The sequence below is a fragment of the Myotis lucifugus genome, unplaced genomic scaffold, assembly GCF_000147115.1.
Source record: "Myotis lucifugus unplaced genomic scaffold, Myoluc2.0 scaffold_8, whole genome shotgun sequence".
NCBI lineage: Eukaryota > Metazoa > Chordata > Mammalia > Chiroptera > Vespertilionidae > Myotis > Myotis lucifugus.
In genome coordinates this window covers 4,384,592-4,397,270 of record NW_005871056.1, presented here as the reverse complement: position 1 = coordinate 4,397,270, position 12,679 = coordinate 4,384,592, and the positions used below count along the sequence as shown (strand labels likewise).

The 12,679-nt window shown below is 45.8% G+C and overlaps 1 protein-coding gene across 1 annotated transcript in view; it reads right to left on the bottom strand.

The window, feature by feature from the left end:
* Nucleotides 1–10,661: 10,661 nt before the first annotated feature.
* The window catches only part of NEK11 (NIMA related kinase 11), a 152,687-nt gene continuing 150,669 nt past the window's right edge, over nucleotides 10,662–12,679 (bottom strand). The window contains exon 16 of the mRNA XM_023749322.1: nucleotides 10,662–11,475. Coding sequence (XP_023605090.1) covers nucleotides 11,217–11,475 — 259 coding nt within the window. The 3' untranslated portion in view covers nucleotides 10,662–11,216. The remainder of the gene's footprint in view (nucleotides 11,476–12,679) is intronic.

Here is a 12,679-nt window from a genome sequence, read left to right as displayed (position 1 = left end):
TCAGGAGGCCCACGTGGGCAGGCTGGTGGGTCTCAGCCTGGACCAATCCGAGCCTGGGCCCGGCGGTAAGGACCAATCCATGCAGGGCTCAGGCCCAGGTGGCAGCCAATCAGGGTGGGGCTTGGGTGAAGTCGTTGGCGGTGGGACACTAGGATACCGAAACCTTCTTCTGGATTGGGCCGCGGGGCGCCCTGACTGCGGAGGGGGTGGGTAAATTATGTTCATAATCCCGCGTCTGTAGTTCTTCCCGAGGGGCCTGGAGAGTGGGACGCACGGAAGGGATTGTAGCCTGAGCAGGATTTGCTTAGGGAGCACAAGGAGCGATCAGGGAACTGCATCTGGTTTGGTCTGGATGGTACATGAAGCACGTGGGCTGGGTGAGAGTTAGAAAGGAAATGAGACCCCCAGCTGGCCTGGCTCAGTGGTTGAGGGTGGACCTATGAACCAGGAGGTCACGGTGTGAATCCTGGTCAGGGCACATGCCCGGTAGGGCTCCATCCCCAGGAGGGGGGTGCAGGAGACAGTCGATGAATGATTCTTAGTTTCTATCTCTCCTTCTCTCTCCCTTCCTCTCTGAAATCAATCAATATATATATAGGAAATGAGGTGGAGCTGGCCTTCCTGGGGCAATGGAGATGGAGAGGAGGGATGGTGTAACTCTCCTGAGTTGTGGAATTGTGAGGACTCCTTGGCTGATTGAATGTTGGGAGAGAATTGTACTGGGATGAGGTCAGAGTTTATGGTCTGGGTGGATGGTGGTGTCTTTTTTTTATCCTCACCCTAGGATGTTTTTTATTGGTGAGAGAGAGAGAGAGAGACCCATTGCCTCCCATACTCGCTCTGACCGTGGATCGAACCAGCAACCTGGGTATGTGCCCTGACCCTTCACTGTACTGATGGATGCTCTAACCACTTAGCAACACTGGCCAAGGCTAAGGTGGTGTCATTTTTTGAGATGGGGATTTAGGAGGGGTAGTCAATGAGAACTGTAGTTCTAGTCAAGAATTGGGAGTGGCAATAGGCAGTGGATAGGACAGATAGGCAGTTAAACAAGAGCAGTGCAAGGATGACGGGCCGGGTACAGAAGGTCACCAGAGCAGAAAGTCCCCTAGCATATCCTTGGTCATGTGTTTAGACCCCTTGACCTTTTCTCCCCGCATGTTGCTACTCATGCAGGTTAGACTTCCTTAGAGGGGGAATAACTAAGGGGACCTGAGAATAGCCCTTAAGCATTAAGTCCCCAGGACAGTGAGGTTCTGATCCATCTCAAATACATCTAGGCCTCAGTTGTGTTTCAGCTCCTGGCCCAGAAAAGCGGACAAGGAAAGCCGTACCTGGCATCAGGACCAGCTGCGATAACTAATGGCTCTGGTGCCACAACCCTCAAAGGACTCACCTGGAAAACTGATGAATATTCTAGTGAGATCCACCCCTGGGACCCTCCCTGAAGTCCCCATCCTTAGAAGAAAGCCCTTGGGAAGGCGTGGGGAGCACCCTGGTACCTTTCCTGGCACAATGCCTTTCTCTTTCTCTTTCTCCTAAACTCCAAGGACTCTTCTTTTGCCTCTGGAATTTGTTTCCTGAACCCATATCTTCTATGGCTCACTTCTACCTTTGTGACTTTCTAAGTAAACTTTCTCTCATAGCTTGAGTCTTGGCTCTGAATTTTTTTTTAATCCTCACCAAATGATGTTTTTATTGATTTCAGAGAGAGAGAGAGGAAGGGAGAGAAAGAGGAGGGAAAGGGAGGGGAGAGGAGAGAGAGAAACATCAATGTGAGAGAGATACATCTACTGGTTGCCTTCCGTTCATACTTGACCCGTACATACTCAAACCCACAAGTTAGATATGTGCCCTGACTGAGAATCAAACCCACAATCTTTTGGTGCACGGACAACACTCCAACCAACTGAGCCACTCGGCCAAGTTACAGTACAATGAATTTTAATGTCTTCCCCTTTGAGGGAGGATCTGAATTCTTTCTTAGCCAGAACTCAAGTTCTGAGGTTGCTAAACCAAGGTCCAATTGCTGGTAACATTCTGGTGCTGTTTTCACCTCTGCCAACAAAATTTTCCAAGGAGGGGGTGGGTGAAACCCTGTGGGCACAGGAAGGAACGTGAGGAAGGTTTAGAGGTAGAAGAAGTGCTTAAGGCTTTCTAGACTTACCCTCACACACTTCCAGACCTCCTAGCTGTGAAGGGAGGTGGGGGGCTACTCAGGACCTGATGCTGAGGGACAAGGATTCAGGATCTCTCACCCAGCCCAGGCCTCCCCCACCTTTTCTGAGGCTTTGCACTCTATGCAGATTACCTCTACATCAATAGTCAACACTTATTACACAGAGGAAAGGATGAGGCAGCTCCTTGAGAGGGCCTGGGCTTAAAGTCACAGCCTGTCAGTGACAGCACGGGACAGGGCAGAGCCCAAGAAGCCACCCAGACGCAGGCCTGTCACCTTAGCATCATTTAACTGCCAGATCCCCAGGTGCTCACCTGTTAAATGGAGATACCAACCTACTAGGAATATTGAGAGGTTTAAAGCATCCAGAACAGTGCCGGCACCAAGTAGATGTAGCGTCCTTGGGGTTGAGGGTGGGCAGATTGTTGTCTTATGTTAAAGACCTGTTGGTTGGAAGTCAGCCACAATCATCAGGCCTCAGCATCCCTAGGGGAGAACGAGATGTCCCTGGCATCATCTTTGCTAGCTTATAGTCTTCTGAATAGCCTGGCAGGCATAGCATCTACTAACATCAGGCACTGGGTCACGGTGACGAGACTGTGCCTGATACAACTCATTACCCCATCAGAGTTCTAGAGCACTTGGAAATGGCCCTGGGTAAACATTAGAGTCACCTGGCAAAAGCTCATAAAAACCGCCAGCAGTATTGGATTACAACTCAAGCCAGAAACAGATACCTGCATGTTCATACTGATACGGACAATGCACAAGTAAATCCATGGTGAGAAGAGAAATCTCTCATGCAGAAGAATCTGGAATAATGTACATACTCCCCCTCAAGGAGGTGGGCCACAAGTGCCCACTCCGTAAATGTGAGTTGTGAATAGTGACTCCCTTCCAAAGAGGACAGTATGCCAAAGAGGTGTATGTGTTGGGGGAAGAAACCTGACAAACATTACTTTAGCCAGGTGGTCAAGGTCAACATCAACAGTGGTAAGTCATGCTGATAATACGTCCCCTTGACAATATGACGTGATGAATATGGTACTTAATGTCAACGGTCTTCCTCCCAAAATGTCATAACCCCCATCTAACCATGAGAAAAGCATTAAACAAAACCCAGCAGAGGGACATTCTACAAAACACATGACCAGCATGCTTCAAAACTGTGAAGGTCATCATCAAACAAGGAAAGTCTGAGAAACTGTCACAACAAAGAGGACCCTAAGGATGCACGACTACAAATGATGGGATCCTGGACCAGAAAAGAGCATTAGATAAAAGCTAAGGAAATCTGAATAAAGTATGGACTTTGGTTAACAGTAATGTATCCATATTGGTTCATTATTGTAACAAATATTAATGTAAGATGTTAATAATAGGGGAAACTGGGTGAACTATGTGGGAACTCTGTACTTTCCTCGCAGTTTTTCTGTAAATCTAAAACTTCTAAAAAACAAAGTTTATTTGTAAAAAATTTAGGAGGCTGCAATCAGGAAAATCTAGAGTGAAGGAAACTTTACAAGATAAATGATCTGGTTTCTTCAATAAGTGAATTACAGGGGGGAAAGAGATGGAGGCAGAATCTATACATTAAAAGGGATTGAAAAGACGTACCATTTTCAGTGATTGGGTTTTATTTGGATCCTAATTTGAAGAAACAAACTTAAGGAGCCCTAGGTAGTTTGACTCAGTGGATAGAGTGTTGGCCCACAGACTGAAGGATCCCAGGTCTGGTCAAGGGCATGTACTTCAGTTGCAGGCTGAATCCCTGGCCCTGGTCAGGGCATGTGTGAGAGGCAACCAATCGATGTGATGTCTCTCTCTCACATCTTGTTTCTCTCTCTGTCTCTCCCCCTCCCTTCCATTCTCTCTAAAAATCAATGGAAAATATCTTCGGACGATGACTAACAACAACAAAAAAGAAACAAACTTAAGGAAAAAGTAAAACAGTGGCAGAAATAAGCAAAACTGACTGGGTATTTGATATACAGGAATTATTGATCATTTTTTAAAGTGTAATAATGGTATTGTGACTTAAAAAAGAGTATTTAAAATAAATACTAAAATATAAAGATTTTCTGGTTACTTTAACATCTCAATGTGGATTAAATACCTTTATAATTGAGTTTTGTGGTTTAAATTTTAAGCACATGGAAGAATGAAAATCTTATGATTCAACAAAGGAAAAGATTCTTTATCTTTTAGAGATATGTGCTGAAATATTTATGAATGATATAAAAATAATCCAGTGGGGGGAGTGGGTGAGAGCATAAATAAAATAAGGTTGGCCATGAATCGATCATTTTTGAAGGTGAGTGGTGGTTTCATAACAAGGGCTTATTACATTATTCTCTTTACTTTTATGTAGTTTGATGTTTTCCATAGTAAAATGTTAAAAAGATCTTCTCTTGAAGTTAAAGGGAAAGGTTATAATTTACATTTGAATAAAGGTTTGCATTTCACAAAACTTTTCTTACAGGCACAGTCCCTTTTGGTCCAGGAGAGGGAGAGGGTAGGGTCTAGCCTCACTTTTTAGGCAGAAAGAAGACTGTGACCAACGTCTACCACCTACCAGGAAATTTCAAATCGTTTCACTTAATCCTCCTAAGAATGTCCAGGTCTTTCAAATGCAAAGCTAAAGTTGAAAAAAGGCTTATTTTGAAGTGGGGAGGTGTCACCAGCAAAGAGCTGCCAGTTAGAGACAGTTGGGCTGTATCCAAAAGGATTTACTGAAAGGGCTAGATCAGTGGTTCTCAACCTTCCTAATGCCGCGACCCTTTAATACAGTCCCTCATGTTGTGGTGACCCCCAACCATAAAATTATTTTCGTTGCTACTTCATAACTGTAATTTTCCTACTGTTATGAATCATAATGTAAATATCTGATATGCAGGATGTATTTTCATTGTTACAAATTGAACATAATTACAGCATAGTGATTAATCACAAAAACAATATGTAATTAATTATGTGTTTTCTGATGGTCTTAGGCGACCCCTGTGAAAGGGTCGTTCGAACCCCAAAGGGGTCGCGACCCACAGGTTGAGAACCGCTGGGCTAGATGCTTAATGTTTTTTAGGCATCCACATACCGGAAGTCACAATCAGCAACCTTAAAGGAGGTGGCATCTATAGAAACCAGCCCTGTTCTTGGTTCTTCGCAGGTCCAGCATCAACAGCATCCTCTGCTGTGTGGTCTGGAGCTCATTAGGTGGATCTATTTCACTGTAAGGACAGAACTTCTCAGACACTTCCAGCTTCATGCCTGGACCTCTTCACCTGAATACCCTATCAGCACCTCAGATCCAACACACCCAGGAATGAACTTAGTATTTCTCCAGCCCCCACCCCACCATCTGCATCTCCTCCTGTCCCCCCAGCTCTGTGCATGGCCCACCATCAGCCCAGTCGCTCATGCTGAAAACCGAGCAGGCCCCACAGACAGTTCCTCCACCCCAAGCCAGTCAGTCTCTGTTGCACTCTCAGTGCCCTGACTTCATCAGGTGGTCAGATCTTCATCTTTTCTCACCTGGACCACACCACTCAGCGCCCTCCCTATCCTGCCTACAGTCTCACCCTGTGCTCCACACAGTTTCATGATCCAGTTAAAAGCCACTCTCTGTCCATACTTCAGGGACTGCCCTTTTCTACAGGATACAGCAGAGCAAACAACCACCCAGATCCCAGCTTTGCCTTCTGTATTAGTGATCTACTGCTGAGACATATTGTAAAATGGAGTGACTTCACAATGGTGGTCTGAGAAACGGAGAAATGGTGTGGCTGAATGCTTCTGGCTTGGGGTTTCCTATGAGGTTTTCGTCCAGATGTCATTCGGGGCTGCAGTCGGAGGAAGGCTCGAAGGCTGGAGAATTTGCTTCCCAGGTGGGTCACGAACTGACGTGGCTGGAAGTTGGTGCTGGCTGTTGGCAAAAGCCCCAGATTCACACCAGGTAGATGTCTCCATAGGGTCGCTTGAGTGTCCGCATGACATTGTGGCCAGCTTCCCGCGGAGTGAAAGACCTAAGAGGAAACAAGGTGGAATCCATGTCTTTTGTGGTTTTGTCTCGGAAGTCATACTTCTACAGCATCCTGCTGGTCACACAGCCACCCCTGATGCAGTGTGAGTGGAATTACACAGCAGAAATACCAGAAGTGCGGATCATTGGGGCCACCATACCTTCCTCTCAAACTTGACTCACACTTTAGGGACCACCAGCACACAAAGAGTTCAAGTTCCCAGACCCCAACGCTGTGTCCTGTGTCTCCCATCTGTGTTCTCCATCTGTGTTGCAAGATCTTTTCCTCCTTATTTGCCTGGTGATTTTTTTCGCCCAGCTTTTACTGAGATATAATTGAAAAAAATTATATATTTTTAAGGTCTACAACATGATGTTCTGACATACACTATTGTGCAATGATTGTCACAAGCTAATTAACATATCTCTCACCTCACACAGTTACCATTTTTTGTGTGCGTGTGTGTGTGTGTGTGTGTGTGTGTGCGTGTGTGGTAAGAACACTTAAGATTTACTTTCTCGGCAAATTTCAAATATATAATAATACAGTATTATTAACTGTAGTCACCGTTCTGTACATTAGATCTCCAGAACTCATTCCTCCTATATAACTGTAACTTTGTACCCTTTGGCCAACATCTCCCCAATTTCCCTACACTCCCAACCACTGGCAATCACCATTCTTTTCTGTTCTTATGAGTTCAACTTTTAAAGATTCCACATATATGTGAGATCATGCAGTATTTGTCTTCCTCTGTCTCATTTATTTCACTTTGCATAACATCCTCCAAGTTCGTCCATGTTTTACAAATGGCAGGATGTTTTTCTTTTCTGAAGGCTAAATAATAATCGGTTGTGTATATATGTCACATTTCCTTTACCCATTCATCTGTGGAGACACTTAGGTTGTTGTCAGTGCCTGCTGAATCCTTATCATTCATGAGCCTACACTAATGCTTGGTACAGAATGTGAACTCAGTACATATTGAGCTAAAATCCAAGGACGAATTAGACCACATCTGCGGAGGAGATGGTCTTGGTCGGCCCCCTGCTCCTAGGTAGCACTGCCTGGAAACCTGCCAAAAGCCAGGAGACCGTCCATGGTTCACCTGAGCCACTTTGACAAAGGGCAGCCACATTTTATTCTGAGAAGCCACAGAATCATTTAATTAGAAGTACATTTCCCCCTAAAGTAGTAAAAATCAATGCCAAAAAGTATGAAGCTCAAGGATTTGATAAGAGGTGTTAAGAGAAGGAACAGAAAGAGTGACGTCTGGAGAAGGAAGGAATAGTGGTTAACTTATTGCCATAATAATACATAGTAAACAACCACAAAACCCCGAGGAGCACACAGCAACAATCCTTTGCTTTGGGCTCAGGAGTTTGCAGATCGCCTGAAGCTGCTCTGCCTCATTCCTTGGCTGGGGCAGCTCTGCCCATAGCATTCATCCTCTCCCATGATTGGCAGATGAGCTGGCGAGGCAGAGGCACAAGAGAACTTAACAACTGCACCTGCAGTGTCCTGCTTCTGAGTGGCCCCTCAGCCAAACAGGTTTCGTGGCCAACTGTGGAGTCTTCACGGGGTGGTGGTGGTGGGGAAGGTGGGGGGCGGGGGGGAGGAAGTTACAAGGGAAGAGTTAGGGGTCCAGGGAGGGATGAATTGGAACCCAAAATCCAATCTTTCAGAGCAGGAAAAAGCCACAATACTTTGGAAAGAAAACGATTTCTAGCTATTGAAAGATTGTCAAACGAACCCTACAAATGTACTATGGAAAATATTCCTGTTGGAGTCAAGCCTTCAATTCTGCATACATGTTAATGGCTCTGCTGCTCCTAATGAATATTTATGATAGGTTATTTTATAATGTATATTTGTTGGACCAAATTTCTGAATATCCTTCTGAAGTTAGGGAAGAACTCAGTATCCTCAGGGTCTGGGTTATGCCGCTAATTTAGGGGTCGCGCAGGCGGGTTAAGGGAGTGAAGGTCATGGAGACATTGTGCAGGGGGCCTGCTGGGCCTGGGGGACCACGCACCGCCTTCTCAGCTGCACCCTTGGCCCTCTCAGCTCTTAGCTGACTGTCAGCGATTTTTAATCAAGTGCTGGCTGAAAATGGCTAAAACTGTATACTTTTGGGGTGTGTTTGCACGGCAGTAGAAACTTAGAAGCCTAAAGAAACCTTCCGAGATGACTCTCCAATGATGGGAGATCAGGCGGCCTGATCACAAAATTAAGGATAATTTCTCCTCCAAAGGGGAGGACATCTTACAGCATTTAAAGCATTTCCCACATTACGGCGCACCCCACTGGCAATGTCATGCGATTCAACCTATTATATTACCTTACTTGTTCGTTACACAATCTTCAGGCAGAGGCAGGAAACTAAGACTCAGAGGAATGACTTGCTCTGGATCACACAGTAAATGGCAAGAGTGGGTCTAGAATCCACAGCATCTGGTATTAAGTTCATTTCTTCCCTACATAGGCTGTGGCAGATCATTTAAAAACATTCCTTACTGTGTGTCCACCCCCGTCCCTTCCCCATCCTCTAGCTCTGTTTCCGCCTGTCTCTTTCTTACACACACACACACACACACACACACACACACACACACACACACACTTCTCTTTGCCTCATTTTTCAGTTTTGCTCCTGGCCCCATTCTCTTCTGACACATTAGCTAGCGATCCCATTATCCTGAAAGAGGAGTGGGGTATGTTTTCCCCTTGAGCAACTGTTTAGTTTGCCAGCCTCCTTTATCCCCGGCCCCTGTGGTGGCTGGATTCTTCTATAATAGACCTAGAGCTTCCAAATACATTAAATAATTAACTTCCATCACGCTCCTTTGTGTGTCTTATCTCTGCATCACCCAAAATAGCTGGTGGCATTTCCTCTGCATAAATAGAAAGCAGAAAGGTCAATTGGCATTTGTGAAATAGATGTATTTTTTACAAAGCAGCAAGCTAGCAGGGCCCCTTGATCCCCTCATACCTGTGACTGTTTCCTAACAAGCGCCTTCCTAGCTCCCTAATTCCTCAGCCAGTTTCCACCCATCATCTTGCAGTTGGTTAGTGATTAATACCCACGCTGGTGTGTGTGTGTTATGTGCTGTTGAGTTGGCTCCCACTCCAGGCGACTCCTATGAATGAGGGATGGCCACAATGCCCTGTCCTCAACAGCCCTGCTCAGCTCCTGGAGACGCATGCCTATGGCTTCTTTTATGGAGTCAACCCATCTCATATTTCGTCTTCCTCTTCCCACTGTTTTCTCTCGTTCTCAGCATTATTATTTTTTTTTCCAAAGAACCCTGCAACCTCATGATGTGCCTGAAGTAGGAAGCTTTGGTTTTGTCATTTTTACCCCCATGACCTTTCAGGCTTAGCTTGCTCTAGGACCCACTCGCTTGCTCATCTTTCTGGTGGTCCAGGGTATCGGTAGAGCTCTCCTCCAACCCCATATTTCAGATAAAGCATTTTTTTCCCTATCAGCCTTCTTCACTGTCCAACTTTCATATCCATACATAGCTGCTGAGGATACAAGGGTGTGGAATGACCTTAGCCTTGCTCTCCAATCCTTGTTCTTGATGATCTTCTCCCTTTCTACCTAAAACCATACATTTCCCATGAGAAAAGTGCCCTCCCTGGGCCCGGAAGAGAACATTCTTATCACTGGAGCCTGGGTATCAATGCCAAGATGGATCTGTACAAATAAACCTATCAAAACAACCCTGATCTTCCATTAGTTTCCCCTATATTTCCTAGTCACTTTCCCACAATTTAACCCCCTTAGGAGTTCAAATCCCTTTTCTTTTGTCTCGTCACTTCTTCCCAAAGTTATTGCTCTTTGTCAAAATGGTATATAAGCTCTCAGGCCTAACCACTTTCTTGGGTTTTTCACTTCTTTCTAGCAAGTCCCCTGTGCCATGTGACAATATTAAATAAAATCTGTATGCTTTTTCTCCTGTGCGTCTGTCTTTTGTCAGTTTAATTCGTAGGCCCCAGCCACAGAACCTAAGAGGGTAGAGGAAGTCTTTCCTCTCCTATAACATGCATTTAAACCCAGGGTATTGTTCCCTGTACAGTATCTTTAAATGTGTCTATGTCCCCAGTTGAAAACTCACATGCATAGTGGTTATGAGTATGGGTCCTAGAATCACAGAACTGGGGTGCAATCCCAGCTCAGCTTCTCGAAGCAGGTTACCCAACTCCAGCATCCTCAGCTATAAAAATGCAATAATATCCTCTCTCTCTCTCTCTCTCTCTCTCTCTCTCTCAGATCCAATAGGTCCTTATAGTCCTAAGCACAGGACTGGTATATAATGGGCTCCCAATCAACCAAATGTTGCCTGATCTAAGTAATAATTATCATTAGGTAACTATATTACATTCAACAAGATACTTCTAGATAAAGGAAAGCTAAAGTAGGTGATTTATTTTATTTATTTTAATGGAAAATCTACTTATTAGGAATAAGAGTCTTCAGTACTCCATGGGTAAGTGTGGGGAATAAATCAGAGGAGAGAATCACTTTTTGGGTTTTTTACCCAGGTCCCCATACCTGGCCACTTCTTGCTTGTTAGCCTATCGAAGGACAGAAGTGGACCCAAAACAGGTCCCCTGAGCCAGGTGTGTCTGACTCCTGGGCAGCAGCTCAGTGTGTCGGAGGCCAGTGTCCAACAACCCTCACGGGCAGGCTGGCCACAGCCCCCAGACACCAGGCAGAGGCACAGTCTGTCCTCCAGGTGGAAATGGTAAAGAGCAGAGGGCTCCTCCCAGGCCATGCTCAGGGGTTCCAACCCCAGTGGAAGCCTGAGGGCACACTTGTGGGAATGCGGTTCAGGAAGCCAAACCAGATCCATATGGGCATCTCAGAGCTTAGACGGAACAACACTGACTGGCCCAGGACTCCAAGTACAGGCAGACCTGTGTGTCTGCTACTCTGCCTCCCTTTGGCTCAGGAATGAAAAGTAAGGATGGGGGCTCCGGCTATGTACCCAGCTCCCGCGATAGAGTCCAGCTTAGGTGTCGGATGGATTTTCACAGAAATGTGTCCGCTGTTTGCGATGGTTCTGAAGTGTGGGCCCTTCTCCCATTGTGATCAGCAACTGCTCCTCAAAGTAGAGGAGCTGGTCGACTTCAAAACAGTCGCTGGCACGAGGCACCACTTTCTCTAGAGTCGCCCTGACCTCCGCTTCGCTGGCTCTCTGCCGCCGGGCCCTCTTGAGGTAGTGGTAGACCTCCTCAAACACTGCTGCTCCCAGCTTCCGCACCGCGGACCTGCCACAGAGCGAGGAAGACAAAGAGGAGTTACCAGGGAGATCACCTGCAGGAAATGCACTTTTAAGTGATAGTTACACAAATCACATGGTAGCCCTGGGATTTGGAGGGGAAAAAAGGCGAGGGGCGGGGGGTAAATAGCATGTGGTTTCTCCAGCTTGAACATTTCACAATATTCCACAAATACTTCCTGAATGTTTGGTATGTTCAGGGGACCCTTCTAGGCTCTGGGACACAGCATAAAACAAGTGAGGCAAACCCCTACCTCCATGGAGCTTGTCTTCCAGGGTAGAGATTAAACAGATGAATTTAAAGATATATTCACAGTACAAGGGTAGGCGGTACTGAGTGCACTGGAGAATAAAGCAGGGTGAGGGGTGGAGGAAGGTGAGGGGCAGGGCAATCCTCGCTGAGCAGGTGTCCACTGAGGCCAGTACTAGGGGGAGGCAGACCTGGGACCTGAGGCTAAAATGTGTCAGAGAAACATGGAGAAGCCAGTGTGGCTGGGGTCAGGAAATAGGGGGAGAAGGACGGTGGGATATGAAACCAGAGAAATGATAATAATGAGAATAAAATAACGAGAAAGAAACTGTTCCACGAATTACAGGCACTTTTCTATGCACTTAGCCTTTACAACAGCGGTGTGAGGGCTGTTGGTTTTTTTAAAACCCCTATTTTACAGAAGAAGAAAGTGAGGCTCAGGTGATTTGGGCAAGTTCCTAGCAAGGCCAGTGTTCACTTTTCTGTACATGCCTCCAGTCCCTGTCCATATGCAGCTGTCAGCTGTCCGCTGTTACCACCATATTGCCCGACCTAGTGCATTTATTTTGCCTCTATTTTCCTCTGTCTCAGGCTAGGTCAGTGATGGCGAACCTATGACACACGAACTCATTTTTTTGATTGATTTTTCTTTGTTAAATGGCATTTAAATATATAAAATAAATATCAAAAATATAAATCTGCCCTAACCGGTTTGGGTGAGTGGATAGAGCGTCGGCCTGCAGACTCAAGGGTCCCAGGTTCGATTCCGGTCAAGGGCATGTACCTTGGTTTCGGGCACATCCCCAGTGGGGAGTGTGCAGGAGGCAGCTGATCGATGTTTCTCTCTCTCTCATCGATGTTTCTAACTCTCTATCCCTCTCCCTTCCTCTCTGCGAAAAACCAATTATATATATATATATATATATATATATATATATATATA